The sequence below is a fragment of the Narcine bancroftii genome, chromosome 6, assembly GCF_036971445.1.
Source record: "Narcine bancroftii isolate sNarBan1 chromosome 6, sNarBan1.hap1, whole genome shotgun sequence".
Taxonomy (NCBI): Eukaryota; Metazoa; Chordata; class Chondrichthyes; order Torpediniformes; family Narcinidae; genus Narcine; species Narcine bancroftii.
In genome coordinates, this window is record NC_091474.1 from 157,832,289 (window position 1) to 157,857,705 (window position 25,417).

At 38.9% G+C, this 25,417-nt stretch overlaps 2 protein-coding genes and 1 long non-coding RNA gene across 9 annotated transcripts in view; 2 read left to right on the forward strand and 1 right to left on the reverse strand.

Annotated features, from left to right (window-relative positions):
• Positions 1–5,356, forward strand: part of wdr35 (WD repeat domain 35) — a 93,849-nt gene extending 88,493 nt beyond the window's left edge. For 4 of the 6 annotated variants that reach the window (XM_069886463.1, XM_069886461.1, XM_069886467.1 and 1 more), the window contains 4 exons: positions 94–231; positions 441–597; positions 3,129–3,369; positions 5,109–5,356. In XM_069886463.1, the coding sequence (XP_069742564.1) occupies positions 94–231; positions 441–597; positions 3,129–3,369; positions 5,109–5,262 (690 nt within the window). In that variant the 3' untranslated portion in view covers positions 5,263–5,356. The remainder of the gene's footprint in view (positions 1–93; positions 232–440; positions 598–3,128; positions 3,370–5,108) is intronic. The other 2 variants (XM_069886462.1, XM_069886465.1) reach the window with 1 other exon arrangement.
• LOC138736644 (uncharacterized) lies at positions 130–7,242 on the reverse strand. 2 transcript variants are annotated; one of them, XR_011340466.1, is made up of 4 exons: positions 6,623–7,242; positions 4,601–4,901; positions 2,669–2,730; positions 130–582 (listed from the first exon to the last, which is right to left on the reverse strand). It is a non-coding gene; the product is annotated as an uncharacterized lncRNA (long non-coding RNA). The 2 variants fall into 2 exon arrangements; XR_011340465.1 differs by having other exon boundaries at positions 2,669–4,901.
• Positions 6,625–12,594, forward strand: ttc32 (tetratricopeptide repeat domain 32). Its single transcript, XM_069886468.1, has 3 exons — positions 6,625–7,116; positions 9,545–9,708; positions 12,295–12,594. Exons 1-3 carry the CDS (start codon positions 6,998–7,000, stop codon positions 12,420–12,422), a joined length of 411 nt encoding a protein of 136 aa, XP_069742569.1. The 5' UTR covers positions 6,625–6,997; the 3' UTR covers positions 12,423–12,594.
• Positions 12,595–25,417: the final 12,823 nt, after the last annotated feature.

A 25,417-nucleotide genomic window follows, 5' to 3' on the forward strand; every position in this document is an offset into this window, starting at 1 on the left:
GCAGTTATCCAGGTTGATGTGATGTACATTTTGAACATTTTCTGTTCTGAAGATTTTGTGTTTTGAATATAGTTCTATTGTTTTTGTGTTTAGATTGCTGAGGAAGAGGCAAGAAAGAGAACCAAACCATTACGTGTTAAAAAACTTTATGTGCTAGGAGCACTACTCATAGAAGATTACCATGAACAAGTAAAGATTACACAAAGAGCAAAATTAAAAGGCAAATCAGAGGTATTGCATTCTAGGTTGATAATAATTACGGACAATGATTTGATTATACACGTCTCACTAATTTATAATGTTAGCAGTAGAAATTCAAACATGAAAATCAACAAGCTGCAAAGCATTTTAAATAAAATGCTTGAAACAGCAAGTTAAGCGCAGCTGTGGAATGAATACCTGTATTTTAGCATTTAACAATGCAATATTTACTGTTTCAGGCAACAACAGCTCTAGCTGGATTACTTGAAGAAGATGCCTCTTTGTCAGATAACCATATAATTGACAATGCTTGGCGTGGAGCAGAAGCCTATCACTTTTTTTTGCTAGCCCAACGTCAGCTTTATGAAGGCTATGTAGATGCTGCAATGAAAACAGGTATGGTTAATGTATCTAACAAAGTTCCCACCAATTTTGGTATACATTATTTAATCCACTGGAAAAACTTTCTTTCTACCCTGATTCAGAAATTCTTTTCAAATATATTGAGCAGCTGCTGCTACTGTCTGCCATTACATCCATGCTACTGTCACTTTTCGAGGTGAGCTGCACAGTATAACGATAACAATTACACTTACAGTTGTAGGTTGTCCTCTTGTTGAATTGGATCCCAACCATAATAAATTACTTTCCACTTGATAAAACAGCACATCAAACATAGCAAGCAGAGCTAGGAAATTATTGACATGTCCATTCACCCGAGATGCCTTATTAACCCTAATGAGACATTCAAAAATCCAATTGATTCCACAGTACAGATCTCAATAGCACACATTCAAGTTAATCAAATGATATGATCTTGTTTGCAAACCTGATCAAACAGAATGGTTTTGATAGGTAGTGTGGATTTGCTCTCCTTGGGAGCCATGGTATTTACAGCTTTATTTTGTTTAAAATTGCATATTTTTCAATAGAAGAATAGTACTTCAAGCAATTAACGCAACAAATTTCATTTATAGGGATTATTGTAGGAAATTCAGGAACTCTTTGGGTTTGGGCAACTGAATCTTTATCTATATACCATACTCAGTGACTTCTTGCATCAGTTCTGTGCATCCAGAACTTCCTATAACATTCCCTTTAATCAGTTATTCTGTAACGTGAGATGCATATCCAAGCAAAAATAGAAACCCAAGTTTCAAATAGGGTTTTCGTATCAACAATTTTTCAAGTAAAATTATGATGAGCAAGAAACAAATTTCTGTTCGATCTTTCAATCATTTCAGACACAATCTGTTTTTCACCATAATTCATATGCAAAAGAGCAATGCAAAAAAACTTGATATTTTCAACTATTGTTGGTTCTTGTAATTTCAGTTTACTGATCAAATTTCAAGTGGCATGGTTTACTAAAATCTGTGTCTGTTCAATTAATTTTTTCTCATTACATATTTCCAATCTAAAATTGAAAGTTCAACACCATTGTATAAAATTATTTTAAATGCATGGTATTAATGCAACCTGCAAGATGAAAAATTAATCACTTGTAAAGCTGAAATATTCTCTTGCATGTGTGGATTGGATCAGGTTTGTATTTGTGGGTATCATAATACTGAGCCCCACAGTTGTAGGTGTAAAGGGAGTAGAGCAGGGAACAAAGAGCACAGCCTTTTGGTGCTCCGGTACTGATGGAGATTGTGGAGAAGTTCCTACCAATCTTGACTGATTGCGGTCTAGAGGTGAGGAAATCCATGATCCATTTACACAGTGGGGTAATTTGGGAGAAGAGTGCATTTTACATACAACCATGTATGGATTCTGAAAGATGGTGATGTATAAAAGGATGTTATGGTGAGCATGTGTACAGTTTGGTGTCTCTATGTGAAAAATGTATTTGCAGAACAAACGTGTATTCTGTTAGCAATATGCTGTTCCTGCTTTGAGTGCTTTCTACAGTGCTGTCATGCTGTTAATGTTGTTCCTTGTTTAATGTTTTTTTTATCAGTTGTCCTATTTAACTCTGATAAACCACCACGGAGACATTGATTTATTTTATTAAGCAGTCTGTTATATTTTCAGCTGCTACAGATCCAAACAGCATGTCCAAGTGAATAAGTGCCAGGCTCCATAACCAAGATGTCTGGAACTAAGCTGTATTTATCAATGTTTTTATGATGTTTTGTGTGCTCAACACCACTTTCTGGAAAAGAAATCCTGTAGTGTACAGCACCTCTTCGACCATTGAACATCTAAATTTAGTTTAACTATTTTTCAATCAAAATGCTTTCTCGCAACCCATTTGCATTTATATTACCACTTTCATGACCGCAGGATGTTCCAAAGTGAGGTACAAAAAAGAGGTTGCTATTATTTGTAACATTATGTAAATAAAAGTAAATAGTAACTCACAATGTGCACAATTAATGGAATTGGAATTAATAATTTCAGAAATATTAATGCAATGCTTGAGACTATGGAATAGCTATTAAATATAAATATTGGGCCATACCACACTGTCCTGGTTCTCCTAGTCTGGAACTGCTGTCCTTAAAGGTTCCCTCACTTACTGGCCTAGAGCACACAAGATTAAGGATTAGCATGGCGAAAGTGTGGCCTTCAGTGACAGTCTAGAAAAAGTCCTACCCAAAATCCCCAACAATGCTCATTTCAAGCTGTAAATTGTTTTTTTATTATTCATTTAAAATGACATTGTCTAAAGTGAAAAAAAATAATTTTACCAACATTTTTTCATTTCTTTAAAGCATCTAAATAGAATTGTTTTTTTTTCCAAAAAAGGAACTTGCAGTCCCTTTCCATTCTAATTCTCGGCTCTAAATATCAAAAGAAATTAACAAGATCTCAGACAAAAACCATCTATCTTATTTGGATACTTGATTAATTTGTAAATTTTATTTCCTTGTAATCAAGTTTGCTGTAAGATGAAATATTTCATTTTGTAAAATTTGCAGCGCTACATTTGCGGGACTATGAAGATATAATCCCATCAGTGGAGATTTACTCCTTACTGGCGCTGTGCGCTTGTGCTAATCGAGCGTTTGGGACGTGTTCCAAAGCTTTTATCAAGCTTGAATCATTAGACATATTAACAGCAGAACAGAGACAGCAATATGAGGACTTGGCCCTTGAGATCTTCATCAAGTACAGCCCTAATGATTGCAAGAAATCTGACACTGACAGTCTTCCTGAAGGGTGAGTATAAAGCATTTCATAGTACAATGTATCAGAAAGTTTTTGATTATTTTGAAGTATATTAAGTTCAAATATATTTTTAGAGTACACACATGACATCACAAACATTCCTCAGATTGTTTTCCTGTAGGACAGGAAGTATTTCTACTTATTGGGTGGCACGGTTGACATAGTGCCTTTACAGCGTTACAATTGGAACTGAGGTTCAAATCTCACGCTGTCTGTAAGGAGTTTGTATGTTCTCCCCGTGTCTGCATGGGTTTTTCCCAGGGGCTCCGGTTTCCTCCTCCTGTTAGAAATTAGGTTAATTGGGTGTACAATAGGTGGCATGGACTCATGGGCCAAATTGGTCTGTTACCATGCTGTATGTCTAAATTAAAAATTTAGCAGCAACGAAATGCAGCACGGTTGGTGTAGTATTTAAAGTAATGCCTTTACAGCGCCAGCACTAGGGACCGGACTGGGATCCGAATCCCACACTGTCTGTAAGGAGTTTGTATGTTCTCCCCGTGTCTGCATGGGTTTTTTCCGCAGGTTCCGGTTTCCTCCCACCATTCAAAACGTACCTGGGGTGCAAGTTGGGCGGCATGGACCTGTGGGCCGAAATGGCCTTTTTACCGTGCTGCATGTTTAAATTATTTTTAAAAATCAAAAAGAGAAAATTTACAAAACTTATCTGTGCAAGTACAGATAAATAATGTGCAAAGTAAGACTCATTAACTGGGTCTCTAATTGAGTCTGATGGTGAAGGGGGAAGTCACTATTGCTGAACCTGGAGGTACGAGTTCTGTGGCACCTGTACCTCTTTCCTGATAGCAGCAGCAAGAACAGACCCTGTCCTGGGTGGTGTGGATCCTTGGTGATTGTTGCTACTCTCCAATGGCAGTGTTCCCTTTAGATCAGTGGTTCTCAACCTTTTTCTTTCCACTCACATACCACTTAAGTAATCCCTTACTAATCACAGAGCACCTATGGCATAGAAGGTATGCTATGGTATGTGAGTGGAAAGAAAAAGGTTGAGAATCACTGCTATAGATAGTGGGTAATATGTTGCCTGTGATATGCTCGGCTGTGTTCTCTGTGCAATACAGAGAATTTTTTTTAAAAATCAATAAAATGAAAAAGTAAGAGCCCTTAAATGAGTCCCTGATTGAGTTTGTCATTGAGTCTGATGGTGGAGGGGTATCAGCTGTTCCTGAACCTGGCAGTGCGAGTCTTATGACCCCTCTACCTCTTTCCTGATGGCAGCAGCAAGAACAGCATGCGCCAGGCGGTGTGGATCGTTGATCATTGCTGTTGCTCTTCAATGGCAGTGTTCCCTGAAGATGTTCTTGATGGTGGGGAGGGTTTTGCTTGTGATGTCGTGGGCTGTGTCCACTACCTTTAGGATGGCTTTAGGCTCAGGGGTATTAGTGTCGCCATACCAGAGTTGATGTGCTTCATCACTGTGTGAACCCCAATGGTTATTTGTCTTTTAGGCAGGTTACTGGACTCTTCTTGGGCACCTCTACGATTGAAGCCTGTTTGTGTCACTGATGGCAGTTGAGATATAGAAGATGACATTTGTTATAACAAATGCAAAAATTCATTGAAGTCAAATTCATGAAAAACTATTTATTAGAATTTGCATACATATGATATACTGTGACAATCTAACACTGCAACTGTTGGAAACTATTTGTTGAAAACTTCCTGTGAATGAATATGTGTAAATGTTTAACTTTCTTTCTCCCCCGCAGCAGAGGAGAAGGAAAACTTCCAACTTGTATCGTGACAGGACGGCCAATTGCAGAATACCAGTTCTGGATGTGTGGCATCTGTAAACACTGTGCTCATGAACAGGATATCAGTAACCACAATTTTTGTCCCCTATGTCATAATCCTGTGGGATAATCATCAAAGGTGAAACAATTGTGGACTTTGTGGGCTTCCAATTGAAAAGTGTAGTTAAAATGTCTGAATTCCATTAAATTTCTGGTGAAATCCACTGCTCTTAGAAGTAGCTGTACAGAGAAATGTAACTTATTACATGGAAAAATGTTGTTATAACAGATTGCTTTTGATAGAAGGAGCTGTGTTCATACCATGAGAATTTAAAAAATGCACACTTTGTGCTAACACAGAATTTGGACTTTATTTCCAAGCAGAAGTGACAGGTAAAAGCCAGAGTTTAACATTTTCCAATAATCCTCTTCCCTTCCTCTCCACCCCTATCCTCTCCTTTTCTTCTCCCCCTCTCATCCCCTCTCTTCTGCTTCTCCTCCTTGTCCTTTTCATCCTGTTCCTACACTTCTCCTCTTCCCCATCCCTTCTTCCCTACCTCCTCTTTCCTCTCTCCTTCCCCTTCATCCTCCACTCCTCTCCTTGTTCCTCCACTCCTCCCCTTCCTCCATGTCCTGCTATCCCTCCCTCATCCTCTTCTCAACTCCCCTCCTCCTCTCCCTTCCCCTTCTGCTTCTCCCCATTCTTTATCCCCTCCTCACTCCTCCTCTTTCTCCCCCTCCCTCTCCCCTATCTCTTCCCATCCCCTCCCTCTTTTCTTCCCACCCCACCTAGTCCTCCTCCCTTTGTTCTCCCCTCCCTCCCCTTCCCCCTCCTTGTCCTCCCACTCCTCCCTCCCCTTTGTCCTCCATCCCCCTTCCCTCCTACTCTTCTCATCCTCCCTTCTCCCACTCCTCCCCTACCTCTCCTATCTCTTCTCCTCCCACCTCCTTCTTCTGCTTCCCCTTCTTGTTCCTCCCTTCTCCTCCTCTCCTTGATCCTCTCATTCCTCTCCCTCATCCTCTTCTCAACTCCCCTACTCCTCCCCATCCCCTCTTGGCCCTCTCCTGCTCCTCCTCCCCTGAACTCTCCCTTCTTCCTCCATTTCTCTTTCTTCTCCCCCACCCCTTCTCCTCCTCCCTCTGTTCTCCCCTGCCTCTTCTCCACTGCTCCCTCCTTGTCCTCCTCCCTCCCTCTTCTCGCTCCTACTCTTCTCATCCTACTTCCTCCCCTCCACTGCTCCATCCCCCTCCCCTCCTACTCTTCCTTTTCTCCCCCTCTCCTCCCTCCCCACCTCTTCGCAATCGCCTCCTTCCTCCTCGACTTTACTCCTCTCGCTGGACAACGTTTTGCTCCGCCTATACAGATCACAGCGTGGATTTAAATTTGAGTGTGATAAATATTAACAGTTCTGCACGATTACTGCGCTGTTAGTCATTTTTTACATTCAGTCGAAAGGCAGATGTACAAAATCTGTGTTCCAGTATCCGACCTGCAGCATTCTACCAGCAGAGCCTCGGCTACCGGTCAGGTAGTGACAATCAGCCGTGTTAAACGATTAGAAGTTGTTTTGATATTGAAACTTATCAGGTCTTGCAATTGCCACTTGCTCACTTCGCCGATCACAAACAAGCCAGTCGAGGCGTGACGATCCGGAGCGGCCGTGCGTTCGGAAGTCGAGGCGTGACGATCCGGGGCGGCCGTGCGTTCGGAAGTCGAGGCGTGACGATCCGGAGCGGCCGTGCGTTCGGAAGTCGAGGCGTGACGATCCGGGGCGGCCGTGCGTTCGGAAGTCGAGGCGTGACGATCCGGGGCGGCCGTGCGTTCGGAAGTCGAGGCGTGACGTCGCGGAGGGATTGCGTAGCGAATGGAAGGTCGGGCTCTTCTGAGAGAAGCAGTCGAACTTTTCCAGAAGCAAAACTTCAAAACGGCAGAGGAATGCTACACCAAGTTCATTCACATCTGCACGGAGGGAAAGCAGAAACAGTGAGTGTAGCTCCGAGCAGAGGGAGCCTTGCAGGGAAATGAACCATTGCCGAGGGGTGGGACTTCGGAGCAGGCCTTTTCTGTGGAATCGTCCTTAGCCCCTTACAAAGGGGCGAGGACAGAGTGACAGGACAATAAAAACGCACACCAGGAGTGGAATGCAGCCAAACACAGCCCCTAACTGAATCACCCAGTTCAATGTCGGTGTTCAGCGCACTTTTTAAACCAATGTTAATAGATATAACAGTCACAGTGCGGAAATAGGCCCTCTAGTCCCCACCTACCTGCTCCCTGCCCATAACTCCCCAATCCTCTCTCATCCATATACCTATCCAACTTTTATTTAAATGACAAAATTGACTTTGCTGCGACTCCCCCCCCCCCCCAACTCTTCTGGGTCATTCCACTTAGCCACCACTCTGAGTGAAGTTTCCCCTCATGTTACTTCTAAACTTTTGCCCCCTAACCCTTAATTTATGGCCCCTCATTCCAATCTCACCTACTCTCAAAGGGAAGAGTCTATTCACATCTACTCTATCAATGCCTCCCATAATTTTAAGTACTTCTATCAAATTCCCCTTCAACTTTCTAAGCTCCATTGAATAAAGACCCAGTCGACTCAATCTTTCTTTGTAATCTAGATTCTGAAATCCAGACAACATTTTAGAAAATCTTCTCTGCACCCTCTCTACCTTATTGATATCCTTCCTATAATTTGGTGACCAGAAGTGCACACAGTATTCTAAATTTGGCCTCACCAATTCCTTGAATAGTCTCACCATCACTCCCCAACTCCTATATTTTATGCTTTGATTTATAAAGGCCAGCATACCAAAAGCTTTCTTCACCACATGAGATTCCACCTTCAAAGAACAATGAATCCTAGATTTTTCTGTTCTTCTGCATTCTTTAATGCCCTTCCATTTACTGCATATGTCCTGTTTTGATTACTTTTTCCAAAATGAAGCACTTCACACTTTTCAGTATTAAACTCCATTTGCGATCTTTCAGCCCACTCTTCTAAGCAGTCCAAATCCTTCTGCAATCTCTGAAAACCTTCTTAATTATCCACAACTCCACCTATCTTTGTATCTGCATATTTACTAATCCAGTGTACTACTCCATCATCCAAATCATTAATGTAAATGACAAATAACAAGGGACCCAATACTGATCCGTGAGGCACACCACTTGTACCAGCCTCCATCCTGAAAGACAATTATCCGCCATGACTCTCTGGCATCTACCATCTAGCCACTGTTGAACCCATTTGAATATTCCAAAATTAATACCTAGCACCTGAACCTTTCATGTGGAGCCTTATCGAAGGCCATACATAGAGACAACATCATTTTACAGTCATTAGTCCCTTTCACTCTTGTGTCCCACTAAATTGGCCGTTCAGTGTCCTGGGATTAGGAATGGGGGTTTGGCTTTTCACACTTGACCACTCCTAACTGGGACACTGAACATTTTTACAATTGCAAGGAGCCATCCCTAGGGTTAGGACTGTTCTACCTTCAACTGGTGACATCATGACGCATCGAGCGATGGTGGAGCTACCCTAAATCCTGATCAATGTACTATGATTTTATATTTGAACAAAATTAATCATGACTAATTACAACATAATTACACTTCATGTACAGCACAGTTGTCCTTCAGCTCCTGTTGTTGTGCTGACCTATATAAACCTTTATAAGGGACCGTGGGAAAGTGCTAGCAATAAATAGCAATAGTGGACACTTCTTAAACAGGGTGGTAAAGTTGGTAGTGCTATAGCGCACAATATATATAGCGTGGGAAAATTGGTAGCACTATTGCGTACAATTTATAAATACCAATGGAAAAAGGGATGGCAGACCTGCCCTCCCAGAATTCCATGCGGCAGAGAAAGGGCTGTATGTACGGCTGCATGCACAGAGCATTCATGCAGGAGCTTCTCTGCTGCATGACATTCTGGGAAGTCAGGTCCACCATTGCTTTTTCCCCATGGTCTTTATAAATTGTGTGGTATAAAGATTGTCCACTATTGCTATTTACTCTCCCCCCCCCACCCTTGCCTCTACGACTTTCCCACGGCAAAGTTTATACCTTCATTTTAATCCTTTCTTCCTTCACGTTCCTGCACTCACAAAAAAACATGGGTAATTTCTTTCATGCTTACCTGATTACAACGCCAGTGTCTGCAGACGCCGTGGATTATACTAGGGGTCGAGGTAGTCAATTCCTGGTGTGAGATGACATAATCTGACACCGAGGTTGAACTGATTTTACTTACACATTAGACACTTTAAAGGCTGATTGGCGGTTAATTCCTGGGATGAAATGCAAGTGTGAAAGGGACTACACATTATGATTTTAAGAATCAACATAATATTATTGTTAATAATGTTTGTGTAACTTGTAGTACTTTTGTTTCGCCCAGCAAATGTGCTCAGGACTTGGCTAATGCGTACAACAACAGAGGCTACATCAAGTACTTAAGAGTAGACTTTCATGAAGCCATGGATGATTACACATTAGCTATTGAAAACAAGGAAGATTTTGAAGTTCCATATTATAATCGAGGATTAATAAAATATAGATTAGGTAATACTTCTTAGTCTGTGTGTTTCAAAATAGATTAATGACAGATCATTTTTGACATCCATTTTAAATCATGATCTTTCATTTGTGTTTCAATGTACTTGTAATCATTGCTGGCAGGAAGATTTTGATAAACATTTATTTGCCTACCTTCCATGTAATGTTCCTGCTTCTGCAGAACTATGCTTTGCCTTTATCTGGGTGCTGTCCAAAATTTGATTTGATGCTTAGCAAAGAGCTGCAATAACTGACCTCACCTGGTGATATGAAAAGGGAAAAAAGATTTAATCAAGGATGTTCACTTTATCAACTTCCAGGAACAACTACTTCAGAAAGTATATAAATTTTCAGCTAATAGTTACCTATGTCTAAATAGTGGCATCTGGTGAATCACCATTCCACCACCTAGATGTCTCAATACACACAAACTCATAGTCCTTTCAGAGATACTTTTCATTATTCTTGAGGAAGAAGAGGGCATCTTAGGCATGGACGATTCATTTGACAGTGGATTTCTTCTGAAATCGCACAGTGAAACAAGAAAATTATTTCCCATCCACTTTTCACAGGAGTAAATCTCACCAAAACTCTAGTCCGCTCTTCCCTCCCCACCCAACCTTCCACCCTCTTAGGCTATAACCACAGAAAATTCAAAACTTCCCTACATCTTCTACCTCACATCCATCCAGGGCGACAAACAAGTGAGGCAGAGCCACACATTCACACCATTCAACCTAATCTGCAATATGGTGTACTCAATGTGGCCTCCTAAATCAATAAGACCCCAATACAGATTGGTTCTCCAACAAATAGTACTTTGAGACAACAGGAGAACTCCAATGTTTGTCACTTCTTTCTGTTTCCATGGATCAATATTTATAAGATCCTAGCTACTCTTAAGTTTCCCCATGGTATATATCCTCAAAGTATTGATGCTTCTCTTTTTCTACATTATCAGTGTAGTGAGAACATTTACTCATCTCTTAGAGGTAAGTAAATTTGAGTTATTCTTTTTACATCATATTCATTTGGTCTTTGAACTCAAATTTTAAGTTTCCAAATCAACATCTCTTAATGTATTTTTCACTCTTCACATCTTAGTTTAGTTTTTACATTGTGGATGTTGTATTGCTTTCTAAAAAACTACAAATTAGCATTGGCTTTTAAAATGTTTGACATATCCACACACAACAAAGTGTAAGAATAGAAAAAAATATGCTATGCAGGAACAGAGTAATTACAATGTATCCGAGAATAAAAGTGAACATTGCAAACAGACAGAAATCAATATTATATCTCTTCTTCCTGCAGAAAAGAGAAAAGACTGTAACTAGCTTATCCTAAATCTATAGCCCCTAAACAAACAAAGAGAAAAGGCTGCTGGGGTGCCTTAAACCACCAAGAGGATAACAGTAACTTTACTTTGGTGAATTGCCTTACATGGAAATAAGTAAGTTCAGGAAGTATGTTATATACAAAAATGTAAGCCACTGTATTATTCATTAAACATTAAAATATTCCATAAAAATGTGCCACATTTTATCAAACAACTTCAGTTTTCAAAACATTACATCTAATCTTGAGGTTCAAGCATGATAAGGTTTGGGTCATCCATTGAGCATAACTGGGAGGATTAGAGTCCTTCCATATCAGCAAAATGCATCTTCTAGTCATTAGAGTGGCAAAAGCAAATGCATGGCAATCCGATACTGATAATCAACTGCTCTCTATCACCACACCAAATAAAGCTGTAATGGGATGAGGTTGAATAGTAAATATAGGAAAATACATTAAAAATTTCCTGCCAATAGTAACTTAATGCTGAACAGGACCAAAACATAAGGAAGCAACCCCATTACAACATCTGTCACATAAAGGTTTGATAGTAGAAAACATCTTAGCTAATTTAACTTTGGATGAATGTGCTCTAAGTACTATCTTGAATTGAATAAGTGAATGATGCTCACAAATGGAAGAGGAATGGACAAATTTTAAACACTTGGTCCATATATCCTTGGAAAGAATAGATGGTAAGTCGCTCTCCTAAGCACTTAATTTTATTCATAGAAACGCAACATATTTTAGAAATTAATCCATAAATTAATCCTATTAAACCCATTTGACAAGAATGTAATAAAAAAAAAGTCAATACAATTACTATCATGGGAGCATGGAAAAGAAGTAACTTGGTTTCTCAGAAAATATCTAAAAAATAAAGGAAATTAAGGAGATTAAATTTATATGACAAATGCTCAAAGGTCGTCCATAAATAAATCAAAAAATGAAGTGATACCCTTTTCTCTCCATTTATGAAAAACATGATCAAGGTGAGATGAAGGGAAAAAAGAAATTATTAATAATCAGAGCTGATAAAGAGAAATGTGGGACATATTTTGCCTGTTTCTGAAGGAAACTACAGAGGCTAGACAGAAGCCTGTAATAAGTCACCCTGTTGAAGGTAAGAAAGAAACACAAAAATAGCAGATGTTGAAACCTTGATAAAACAATGAGAGGCTGGAGGGACTTTCTGGGCCAGATAGCATCTTACAAACAAAAAAGTGAAATTATGTGCAATATTTTCCTTTACAGGACTTTTTGATCATGCTTTGGAAGACTTCAAGAAAGCATTGGCTTTGAATCCAGATTTTAAAGATGCCAGACTGAGCCTTGATCAGACATTAATAGATAAAAAAGAGAAAGAGAGCAGAGAGTATTAGAGACATGGCACCTGGGCTACAAATATCGATTTTGTGAACTGAAGTTAAGCAAGTAATACCAAATGTATTTCCAACTTACCTTTGATACAAGTTGATTGTTGGAAGTGATGTTACTCGGGAGATTGCATATTAGCTGTGAAATTTAATACAATAAAAATTAATGCATTGAAAATATCATTTTTACAGTTTTTGATGGTGCGCTTGTGAATTGATGCAAAATAGTTTCTAATTCAAATCTGCAGCAAGATGAGGAAAACTGGCCTGAACTATGATGTCTGGAAATGATGTCGACAATTGCACCCTGACATTAAGTTTCCTCAGAACAATGGTCAGCACATGGAAGCTGTTTTATGTAATTCAGTGATTGTTTTCTATCTTATAAAGCCCTCACAAGAACTTGTGTTTTGTTAAGATCACAAATACATCTATATACCTTCCTCATATGACAACACCTTTATCCAGACACATCCACTTGATTTTCACTGCATTGTTTTCATGGCAGGTATACGTTTCCCTAAAAATCCTCTACATTGCAGCAAATCTTTGCTACTTTTGGCCTCCATATTGCTTGCAAACAAACTCCAACATTCCATGTCTTACAATTTTGCTTGTATTCCTGCAAGGTAATATTCTTTATCTCTTAATACCAATATTCTCACATGATTTAAAGTGCTCTTTTTCTATTCCAAAAGCAGCCAATCACTTGCTCTGCACGGGATGAGCTTCACGAATCACTGGGAGCTAGACCATGCTTGAAGAAAGAGTGTGGTCCAAAGGCAGGTGAACAGTGATCTGAGGTTGCTTGCCAATCAGCAGAATATCTGTTACTGTTTGCTATCCATCTGCTGATGAACAGGCCTAATTTTCTGGCAGAAATCAATGTAAAATTTGGTAGGAGTGTGATGTTGTTGAAAACCCAATATTTAACCCTCATCCCCCTATAGCCTTTGAGAAGGAACCCTCGAACTGCTGTAGTGCTTGAGGTAAAGTTAAATAAAGAGTTGCATGGTGTTAACACAGTAACAATTTAAAAAAACGTAATCAAGATGGTCCAAATCTTCATTGATAACCCACGTAGTGTCATATAATATGGGTCACAAGTCAGGGATAGAAAGTTGCAGCAGTGTTAAACTTTTGCTTGGACTGGAATACGATGAGCTACTTCTTCCCAATTATTTAAGGACATTGGGGTGTATTTTATCTGGACCCTGCAATTTAGCACTTTTAAAGTCTTCTTAACACATCCTCTTGATGTTTATCATTTTCAATACTTGCCAACTTCCAAATCTCATTGCATATATATCTTCTGGTTTTTTTTCCATGAAGGCTTCAAACAAGTAATGCAAAACTCGACACATCACATTTTTGTCTCTGTTTTCATCTCTCTTTTCCCTTAATATATTTATAGACTATCTTAGGGTTTTCTTTGATTTTGCCTGCCAAGTTCTTTTTTTTCTCTGCAACCTCCTTATCAAATCTTGTTCCACCCTTCCTTCTATGCACCTCCAGGCATTTTGTTGTGCTAAACTTTTACTGAGTATCACTGGCTTTCCTCCTTCAGATTATTATCCATAGTTATGTTCCTAGACATTCATGGAGATCTAAAACTGGAAGCGTCCTTTTTAATGGGAATACTGTTTTAACTGTTCTGAACCATCACTATCCTGTTCTTGAATTTCTCTTATTGGTCTGACGTTGTTTACCATTAAGTAATGGTTTCATGCTAGCTTTGGCCAAATCACATATTGGTTAGTAAAATTGACTGTAAAAAAATTCCAGTTATTTTCTATACAGCTGAAAAATAACTGATCACTGTCACCAAAATGCTGAATTATTGCTCATTCTTTCTATTTGTCAAGTTAATTCTTTGAAACTAAATCCACTCTCTTGGCTGAATAGTTATTAAAACAAAAGTCCTCTTAAAAAGCATTTTTAAAATTCTATTTTTTATACTCTGCTATTCTGGTTAATGTTAGGGTGGCTGAAATCTGCTCTTACTGTCTTTTATTTTGCACATGAAAAATTTGTTCCTATTTCAATAGCACAGAAACAGGATCTTTGGCCCTTCTAGTCTTGCCAAACTATTATTTTGCCTAGTCCCAGTACCACTTGTACCCAGTCCATATCTATCCACACCCATTCTCATCCAAGTACCTGTCCAAATTTTTCTTAAATGCTAGAATTCTTAAAATTGAGCTTGCATTCATCATTTCAGCTGGCAGCTCATCCCACTACTTTCCATGTGAAGAAGTTGCCCCAAATGTTCCCCTTAAATTTTTTTTACCCTTATCCATGTCCTCTGGTTTGTATCTCACCCAACCTCAGTGTAAAAAGCTTACTTGCATTTATTTTTTCTATACCTCTATCAAATCTCTCTTCATTTTCTATGCTCAGGGAATAAAATCCTAACCCGTTTAACCTTTCCCTACCCTCAATTCCTCAAGTTGCGGCAACATCCTAGTCAATCTCCTCTGCACTCAAATAAAAAATCCCACTCAACCCCATCAAAAGCCTTTTCTGCAACTAGATTCCAGTTCCTGAATATCTTTCTCATCTAGTACTGGTAACCTTAATTTAGATAAATAAAATCCAATAGAACCATTATCCTGCTTTCCCTCAGAAGTATATAATTTTTGATAGAATGAATAAAACTGGTCATTGATTTCCTGAGGCTTATAGGTAATCATTGAATTCTTTTTAACAGCATTAATAGTTTGAGATGTCTGTTCAGCTTTCAATTGCTAAGCAAGTACTTTATGTGCTCTTTCTCCCAACTCATAATAACGTTGTTTAGTTCGATTAATTAAACGCTCAAACTGGTATTATAGCGTAATTTCAATTTCGCTAATGCATGTTTTTTTTTATCTTCAGTCACATTTTTCTGAAAATCTTTCTCTAATTCAGCAATCTGATTTTCCAACATTAAACTTTCTACCATATGTTGTTTCTTAACTTTTGTAGAATAACTAATAACCTGTCCCCTCAAATAAGCTTTTAACGTGTCCCATACTACAAAATGACTATCCACAGAATTAATATTCTCAGTCAAAAATAAAGAGATATGCTCTTTAACAAAAATAACAAACTCTGTTTTTTTTCAATAACATTGCATTAAACCTCCATCAATATGACGAATGTACCACTTCTGAACTTTCACAGGAAAAAAGTAATAATGAATGGTCTGATAGAACGCTACTTTTATATTCAGCTTGCAGTGTTTACCCTGTAGGTGTGCTGATACCAAATGAAAATCAATCCTAGAAAACGAATCATGTCGTGATGAATAAAAAGAAAAATCTTTCTATGTAGGATTAACCTTCCTCCAAATATCTACCAAATTTAAATCTTTCATCAGTGCTTTAATCTGTATTGCCGTCTTTGATTTCCTTATACTCTTCAGATTTCTGTCCAATAAAGGTTCCAAAACACAATTAAAATCTCCCCCAACTAAAATATTTTCATTAGTTGAGTTAACAATAAAAAAGCTTCTGAAATAAACTGCTCATCATCTATATTAGGCACATAAAGATTAAGCAAAGTCCAAGATTCAGCAAAAATTTTACAATTCACCCATAAAACTCTACCTACATTTCTCTCTGAAGATTCCAAATCAAATGATAAATTTTTATGAATCAAAATCACCATTCCTCTTGCCTTAGAATTAGAAGAAGAAAAAAAACCACATGTCCAACACAATCTCTTCTCAATTTCAAATGTTCCTTTTCGGTCAAATGTGTTTCTTGTAAAAAGGCAATATCAATTTTCCTTTTTTTATATACAAGTCAATTCCCTCTTTCACTTAATTGGATTATTTAATCCCCGAACATTAAAAGTTGTAAAATTCAAAGTAGACATTTTTACTAACTACTAATATATTTACACTCTATAAAATAATGCTCCACTTTATAATTCTTCAAAAACACAAAAAACCCCACCCCTCAATAAACAAAAAAATAATTTAAAAAAACCCAAAAATATAAAAAATACATCCAAAGGTAGTAACACCTGGGTGTGGTAAGCCAACTAGTGGTAGATGACATTCAAAGCTTTCAGTGTCATCCACCCTCCCCCCCCCCCCCCAACCAGATACATATTCATTATGTAATTAAGAACAATCAAATATAGTAAATATATTCAACCCAATGATTCCAAGCCCAATGATTGTTCCGGATCTTCAATGTCAAGAAGATTTCATGTCAGTTTTTCTTTCTTTCCATTCTTACCATTCTTTACATTTCCATTCCCGTTCCCATTTCCATTTCCATTTACCTTCCTCTTAGTCCGCCCATTTCTTCGTAATTCTAGCAATGAATTAGCAAAAACCAAGGCATTGTGATTGTTCTCAAAAAATTGAGATTGAGTTTCTGTAAAAAACCTTCAAAATTGCAGGATAACGGAAAACAAATTTATAGCCCTTTCGTCATAAGAGATCTTTAGCCGAATTAAATTCCCATCATCTTCTAATAACCTCTTGACTCAAATCGGCATTAAAACAAAAACTATTATTTTGAATCATCAATGGGGATTGACTCTGTTGTGCTTTCTGTACTGTCATTTGAAGAATCATTTCTCTATTTCTCAAACAACGAATCAAGACCTACCTCAGTGTTTGTTCTGGAAGTGGTTTTTTCCTCAAGGCTCTAGATGCCCGATCCAGTTCAAAACTTTCAGGAAAAAGCTCTTTACCCAGTACCTCTGGAATCCAATGCTTAATTTTTTTTTTATTTCAAAGTCCTCTGGAAGACCAACTATTTTCACATTATTTCTCCGGCTTTGATTTTCCAATGAATCAATCTTCATCAATAAATCCCTTCTTTGAATCCCCCAATCTACAAAAGAACCTTCTACTTTTTCCATTTTTTCTTTATTGCGTTCCACCTGATTTTGACATTCAGAAAAGGCTATTTCAAATTTTTTTAATTATCTTGTACAATATCAACAGATTTTATACATCTGTTAATATCACTCTTAACTAGTTATTTCTTGCTTCATAGTTGACATTTCTTCACACAAAGTATTCATTTTTGTTTTCACCTCCATATCTCATTTGAGTTGACATTTGTTTTGACATATTATCCATTTGGGAAGCAATCCCTTCCAAAACAGTGAATACTGAGTCCAATCCAGATTCCATAGCCATTTTTTGAGGTCTACCTTCTTTAATTGCAGGCTCCCCCTCCTGGGCAAATTCCAATAAGTTAAGTTCCTCCTCCTTCAGTCACCATAGGTCCTTTGACTGTGCGCCTGTGGGTTTGGACACCCGATGCTGGCACCGTGACTTCATCGGGGCACCAGTGCTCAGGCTCCCCCACAGCCCACACTTTTTCCAAAAGGACACGGACCCGGGATGCTCCGAACATGCTCGACAGAACTGTCGGACATGCAGGAGCGTCCTCCGATGCTACACTGCACATCCCCGGGTTACCCAGCAATATCGCGGGCTCACGGGCCCTTTTGTCAGTCAGGCCGCCTGCATGCACGACTTCACGTGCACGCGGGTCAGCTACAACCGAACTCACCAGAATGCCGGTGCCAACTTGCTACTGCAGGATTGGCACTGAGGTCAAACTTGAACGGGCAGGAGTCCTCTGAGGCTTGGAGACTCCCAACAATGACTCCATGGATTCAGCTGTGCAGGTAGGCCTCAGATCATCTACACTTTTATATGGTAATTTCTTCTGAAGTTGAGTTTTAGATTTCTTCATGTAGCCATGATGAATCACTATTATTCAAAAAAACTGTAAATATAATTTTTAACCATTTTTATACTTTTTAAAATTGGATATTTAATAATTCAGCTGGGGAAAGGTGGAACACACATCTTTCTTCTATGCCATCTTGTCACGCCCCTCCCCCCCCCCCCTTCTTTGTATTCTTGATACTGAAATCCCGGAAACATTTTAGTAAATCTCCTCTGCACCCTTTCCACCTTATTGATATCCTTCCTATAATTTGGGGACCAGAACTGCACACAGTATACCAAATTTGGTCTTACCAATGCATTGAACAGTCTCAACATCACCTCCCAGCTCCTATATTCTATGCTTTGATTTATAAATGCCAGCATACAAAAAGTCTTCTTCACCACCCTATCTACATGAGAATCCACTTTCAAAGAACGATGAACCATTTGTCCAAGATCCCTCTGTTCCTCTGCATTCCTCAATGCCATCCCCTTCACTGCATATGTACTGTTTTGATTATTCTTTGCAAAATGAAGCACCTCACACTTATTGATATTAAACTCCATCTGCCATCTTTCAGCCCACTCTTCTAAACAGTCCAAATCCTTCTGAAGTCCCCAAAAACCATCTTCACTATCCACAACTCCCCCTATTTTTAAATTGTCCACATATTTACTGACCCAATTTATCACATCATCATTCAAATCATTAATGTAAATGATGAACAAGGGACCCAAGACCGATCCTTGAGGCACACCGCTCAACACCGGCAATTATCCACCATGGCTCTCTGGCATTTATCTTCTAACCACCATTGAATCCATCTGACTATCTCAACATTAATACCTAGCACCTAAACCTTCTTTAATAATCTTCCATGTGGAATCTTATCGAAGGCCTTTCTGAAATCCATATATACATCCATTGCATTGACCTCCATAGTCACCTCCTCAAAAAATTCAACAAGATTTGTCAAATATGACCTTCCCCTCACAAACCCATGTTGGGTGTCCCTGATCAGTCCCTGCCTCTCTAGATACTTATACATATTATCTCTAAGAATACTTTCCATTAGTTTACCAACCACTGATGTCAAACTTACTGGCCAATAATTGCTGGGCCTACAGCTGGAGCCCTTTTTAAAAAGAGGAACCACTTTTGCGACACGCCAATCCTGCGGCACCATACTTTACTCCAGTGACTGTTGAAAAATCACTGTGAGAGCCTCCACTATTTCCTCCCTGACTTTCCTCAAGGTCCTGGGGAAAATCCCATCGGGACCTGGAGACTTATCCACCTTTATATGCCTCAAAAGTTCCAATATTCCCTCTTTCCTAATCCCTATGTTTTCCATAGTTACCCCTTTTGCCTCACTTATCCTACACAATTCCATATCCTTTTCCCTGGTGAATACCAATGAGAAGAACTCATTTAATATCTCCCCCATCACATTCGGCTCCACACACATTTCTCCGCTGATTCTGTAAGGGTCCAATTTTATCCTTCACTCTCCTTTTGCTATTCATATATTTGTAAAAACCCTTTAAATTTACTTTCACCCTGCTCGCTATAGCCACCTTGTACCCTCTTTTCACTATTCTAATTTCTTTCTTAAGCTTCTTTTGCTTGTATTTTCCAAGCAACTCGTCCATACCTTGCATCCCGTACTTAATGTAGGCCTCCTTTTTATCTTGAACCAACTTTCTAATCTCCCTTGAAAACCTTGGCTTTCTCGAACTTTTGGCCCTGCCATTTATCCTAACAGGAACAAAGATTCTGCACCCTCAAAATCTCACCTTTAAATGCCCTCCAATTCTCCTTTACCTCCTTCCCATAAAACAAATCAACCCAAACCATTCCTTGCAAATCTTTTCTCATTTCATCAAATCTGGCTTACCCCCATTCAAAAACCTTCAATGTCAGACCTGACCTATCCCTTTCCATAATTATATTGAAACTAATGGTGCCATGATCACTGGATCCAAAGTGCTCCCTAACACACACCTCAGTCACCTGCCCTATCTCATTCCCCAACAGTAGATCCAACATTGTCCCTTCTCTAGTGGGCACCTCAACATATTGCTGCAAAAAACTATCCTGCACACATTTTACGAATTATAATCCATCCAACCCTTTCCCAGAATGCGTATCCCAATCTATATTAGGAAATTTATAATCCCCTATTAACACATATTACAAATCTCAGCTATTTCCTTACACATTTGCTCCTCTATTTCTCGCTCCCCACTAGGTGTTCTAAAATACACCCCTATAACTATAACCTCACCTTTTCCATTTTTTAATTCCACCCATACCGCCTCCCTTGACGATCCCTCCAATCTATCTCACATCAGCACCATTATAATATTTTCCCTGACAAGCAAAGCCCCTCCAATTCTATTACACCTGAAGCAGCAAAATCCTGAATATTTATCTGCCAGGCACATCTCTCCTGCAACCACGTCTCACTAATCACCATCACGTCATACTGCCAAGTGTTTATCCACATCTTCAGTTCGTCCACCTCCTTACAATACTCCTGGCATTAAAGTAAATGCATTTCAGAGATTTCCCATGTGGTTGGTGAACTGCTGAGGTGAGGGTTTATTGTTGGGGCATCAGGAGCTTGGATGGCCACTGCAACCCCCACCCCAGTTGGAGACCCTTCTAGTTGGAGAGTCTTTGTTTTACGCGAATCTGAAATCAGTGCAGTCACTTAATGTACTGCTGTTATTATTATTCTATTATCCGAAACATTCTGAATTCCAAAAAGTGTCTGGTCCCAAGAGCTTCGGGTAAAAGATTCTGTTCAATGTAGTTCATCATACATCTTCAGTACTCTATTCTTGCCTTCTCTTCCTTACCCTTGATCCCTTTAGCCAATAGGGCCACTTTAAACTCCCTATTAAATATATTTACTTAATTGGCATCAACAATTTTCTGAGATAGGGAGTTCCACAGGTTTGCGACTCTGAGTGAAAACTTTTCTCTTCATCACCAGTTCTATATGGCTTATCCCTTATCCATCAATTATGATCCCTAGTTCTGGACTTTCCTGATATCAGGAACATTCTTCCTGAATCTAACTGTTTCACCCTGTCAAATTTTTATTTCTCACTGATATCCCATTTTATTCTAAATTCCAATGAGTATAACCCTAGTCTGTCCAGTCTTTCTTCATACCTGACATATGAACCAAGAGCTCACTTGGAAAGACTGTTTAGGTCTCTGGATGGTGATAAGGGAGGAGGTGATAGGACCTCTTATGGATGCAGGAAAAATTCCCAGGGACATGGAGGGATAAGCAGACCAGGGAATCATGAGAGAGTAGTCGCTGTGGAAAGTAGGGGGTGTGGGTGGGTGAGAGAGTAAGGCGGGGAAGGTGTCATTGGTGTTGGGGTCATATTGGAGCTGGTGGAAATGGTGATAGAAGATATGTTAGATTTGAAGGCTGGTAATGTGAAAGGGAAAGAAGAAAGGGAACTGTTTTGTCTGGGGGGAGGGGAAATATTGAGAACAGACGTGAGAAATGGAGGAGGAAAGCGGGACATTCACTGGAACAGAAAACTTCATCTTGAAAACAGTTCAGTCGAGAAAGAGAATAAGAAATTATATCCTTACAGGAGGCAATGTGGGAGGAGGTATAATTGAGGTAGCTGTGGAAGCTAGTCGGTTTATAGAATATGTTAAAAGGCAAGTCTGTCTTCCTGAGATGGAAAGTTATGAAATTGCAATAAGCTTTCTGTATTCCAAACATCAAGCTTTCTCACTAGAAAGCCCTGCATATAATCTGGTTCCTAATTGTCTGCAGCACCTGCGTGTTGGCCTTCAGTAGCCTTGAAGGCAGAGTACATGGTTAATGATAGGATTCTTAACAGTGTGGAAGAATAGAGGGAACGGGGTTCAAATTCATAGATTTCTCAATGTTGCTGCACAGATTGACAGGGTAGTTAAGAAAGCTTTTGCATGCAGGCCTTCATTAGGCATGGGATTGAGTTCAAGAGCCATCAGATCTATAAAATGCTGCTTTGGATACACTTGGAATTGCATTCAGTTCTGGTCGCCTCGCTAGAGGAAGGATGTGGAAACTTTGGAGAAGGTGCAGAGAAGATATACAAGGATGTTGCCTGGATTGCAGAATGTGTTTTATGAAACAAAGTTAACAGAGCTATGACTTTTCTATTTGGATCAAAGAAAGATGAGTGGTGACTTAATAGAGATGTACAAGATTATGAGAGGCAGGAGTGACAATAGCAAATACCAGAGGACATCTGTTTAAAGTGAGGGGAAGAAAGTTTAGGGGAGACATCAGGGGTAAATTAAAAAAAAAATTAAACATGAAATAGTGGGTGCTGGGATTGCCTTGGCAGTGGTGATGGTTGAGGCTGGTACAATCAGGACATTTAAGACTTTTAGACAACCACGTGGATGCAAGAAAAATAGAGTTATGATGTAGGGAAGGTTTAGATTGTTGAGTAGGTTTACACAGGCAAATGGGCCTGTACAGTGCCATAATGTTCTATGAAGATTCATAAAACTGTTGATTGAAGAAATATGGTTTTAGTTCATTAGATTTATGTTTTAGATGTGGAGAACAGACAGGTACTGTTTTTACATTCTGTTTGGGTATGTAGAAAAGTTCAACCTTTTTAGGAAAAAGCTATAAAGTTTTTGAGAGATTTATTTAGAATGGATTTGCAATTGGACCCGTTGATGTGTTTATTGGGTTGCAGTTGGACAAATCGCAATTAGCATTTATACGATTAGGGTTAGCTATAGCAAGAAAATATATAGCTATTACATGGAAAAATGATGTGGAATTGAATATACGAAGATGGCACAATGAATTGCAATCGTGTTTGTATTTGGAAAAGATAACATAATTTGCGAAATAATGATCCTTTCTTTGTTAAGATGTGGAGTTTATATTTGGAATATATGGGTTTAGATGTTAAATAAATGATATGCAAAGGGTCAGCACATCAAGCAGTAACCATTAAACACCCGGAAATGTGGTTTTTCTTAGCTCCAAGGGGAGGTGGGTGGGATGGGATAGTTTAGGTGGTAAGTGAGGAGGGGGGAAGGGTGGTAAGGGTTTTTTTGTTGATTAAATTTTTTATGTTTTATTCATTGTAAAGCCTTTAAATAAAATTTTCCAAAAAAAAGTCATAAAACTGGCACCTAGTCAGCACCACAGACTTTACTTTGTAGTCTTAGTTTCCAAGTGTAATACTTGCATATTGTAGGCCAACATAAAGGTGCAGCAGGCAATGAGGAGCAAATTGTATGTTGGCCTTTATAATGAGAAACTTTGATTTTTGAAATAACCTTATAACCATATAACAATTACAGTACAGAAACAGGCCATATCGGCTCTTCTAGCCTGCACCGATTTAAGTGGAACTTCACTAGTTCCACCTACCTGCTCCCTGCCCATAACCCTCCAACCCCCTCACATCCACGTACTCATCCAACCACCTCTTAAATGACAAAATTGACCCTGCTGCAACCACCTCTTCTGGAAGGTCATTCCACTCAGTCACCACTCTGAGTGAAGAAGCTTCCTCTCATGTTACTTCTAAAGTTTTGCCCCCTAACCCTTAACTTATGACCCCTTGTTCCAATGTTTATTGCAATTTCATAAGGACTTGAGACTGCATATGGAGAATTGAGAAGAATTTTTAACTATTTACTGAAAATGAGATGCAATTGCCATGAAGGGAGTGCAGCAAAGTTCCAGTTGACTGGTTCTAGTTTGCTGTACGAAAAGAGTTGGTAACCTGATGTGTGTTTTCTAAGAGTTTAGAAGGATAAGAGGAAATCTCATAGAAACATGCAAAGTTATTAAAAAGGTTAGTTGCAGGGAGGATGTGTGCCCTGACAGAAGAGCTTAATAGGATAGAATTTTAGGCCATTTTGAACCCAGAAGCAGGAATGTCTTCATTCAGATGGTGATGAGCCCTTGAAATTCTCTACCCCATTGGGCTGTGAAGTTCATGCAACATCGAGATCAATGGGTATTAAGGGAATGAAGATATAGGGTGTTAGGACTGGGAAAAAACACTAAGATAGAACAAATATGATTTTCATGAATAACAAAGCAGGCCAAAAGTGGTACCTGCTCTTGTTATGTTCTAACACAGGGGAGGTCAAACTATGGCCACAGGCCAACTGCAGCCCATTGCTTATTTTTAAGTGGGCCTGGGTGAATTTTAAAATAAATGGAATATGGCCAGTTGGAACATAATCTCTATCAGTAATTTGCACTGTATGTACTAGATATCACTGCCATTTTAAACAACCTCTAGTGCATGGCAATGCCACTCATCAATAAAAATGTTTTCCTTAATTAAAAACAAACCTTTACCTCAGTTAATTAAACATGGCAGAACCAAAATGACAGAAAATAGCAAGGGAATGCTGAAAATTTCAGACATGGTGGGAAAATTAATAATTTTTTAGATCTCAAGTGAAAGTGTGTTTGATTTGCAAGTAATCTGTTAATTTTAATAGGCTATCTACAGATTTACATATTGCATCATAATTATTCAGGTGGACACTTGGGCCATGAATTGTAAAGGAATGTTGGAGACTGCCTCGTCCCTTTCTTGATCTTTTCTCCTGCTCTTATTTTGCACTCAGCTTTTTATTTTGCACTGCTTTTTGAATGAGAGTTTTAAAGAGGTTTATTTTATTCATTTAAAGAGCAGCAGATACAGAAATGCCTACTGTAATATGTGAGCTCATCAATAAATGACTGTAATGTCAAGAGTTAAACTATTCAGTGGTGTCGTATAGTTATTCTGACAGAAAATGAATTTGATGGCACAGGGGTTTTCTAGTCTAAAAACACAATTTTTATTGCAGTGTAACTGGTTGAAAACTGCCAGACCCTGTGACTCCTTACATTTTTTTTGTATATGGCCCACAATCAAAAATGTTTGGCCACTCCTGTTCTAACCATTAGAGTTTCAGACAAAACACTGGTGGGTAATTGGCAATGTTTGTTTTGTTTTTAAAGCTGGGATTGAGGGCGATATGAACACAGAAATATGTCAGTTTGATAAGTTTATGTGGACACAGAATCATCAATAATGCTTTCCTTTCCTTGCAGTCTTGACCACAATTATTCAGTTCATACTCCCCTTAAGAAACATTTTTAACTGAGTGAAATGATCATGACCTTTATAACTGTTGCAACACAATTTGAAGATAATTAAAGTATTTTATTTTAGCTTTATTTAATTATTCACTGGACTGTGACCAACAATTTTGGATCCTAGTGGGGTGGGAGTCGGGGGGGGGGTGGGG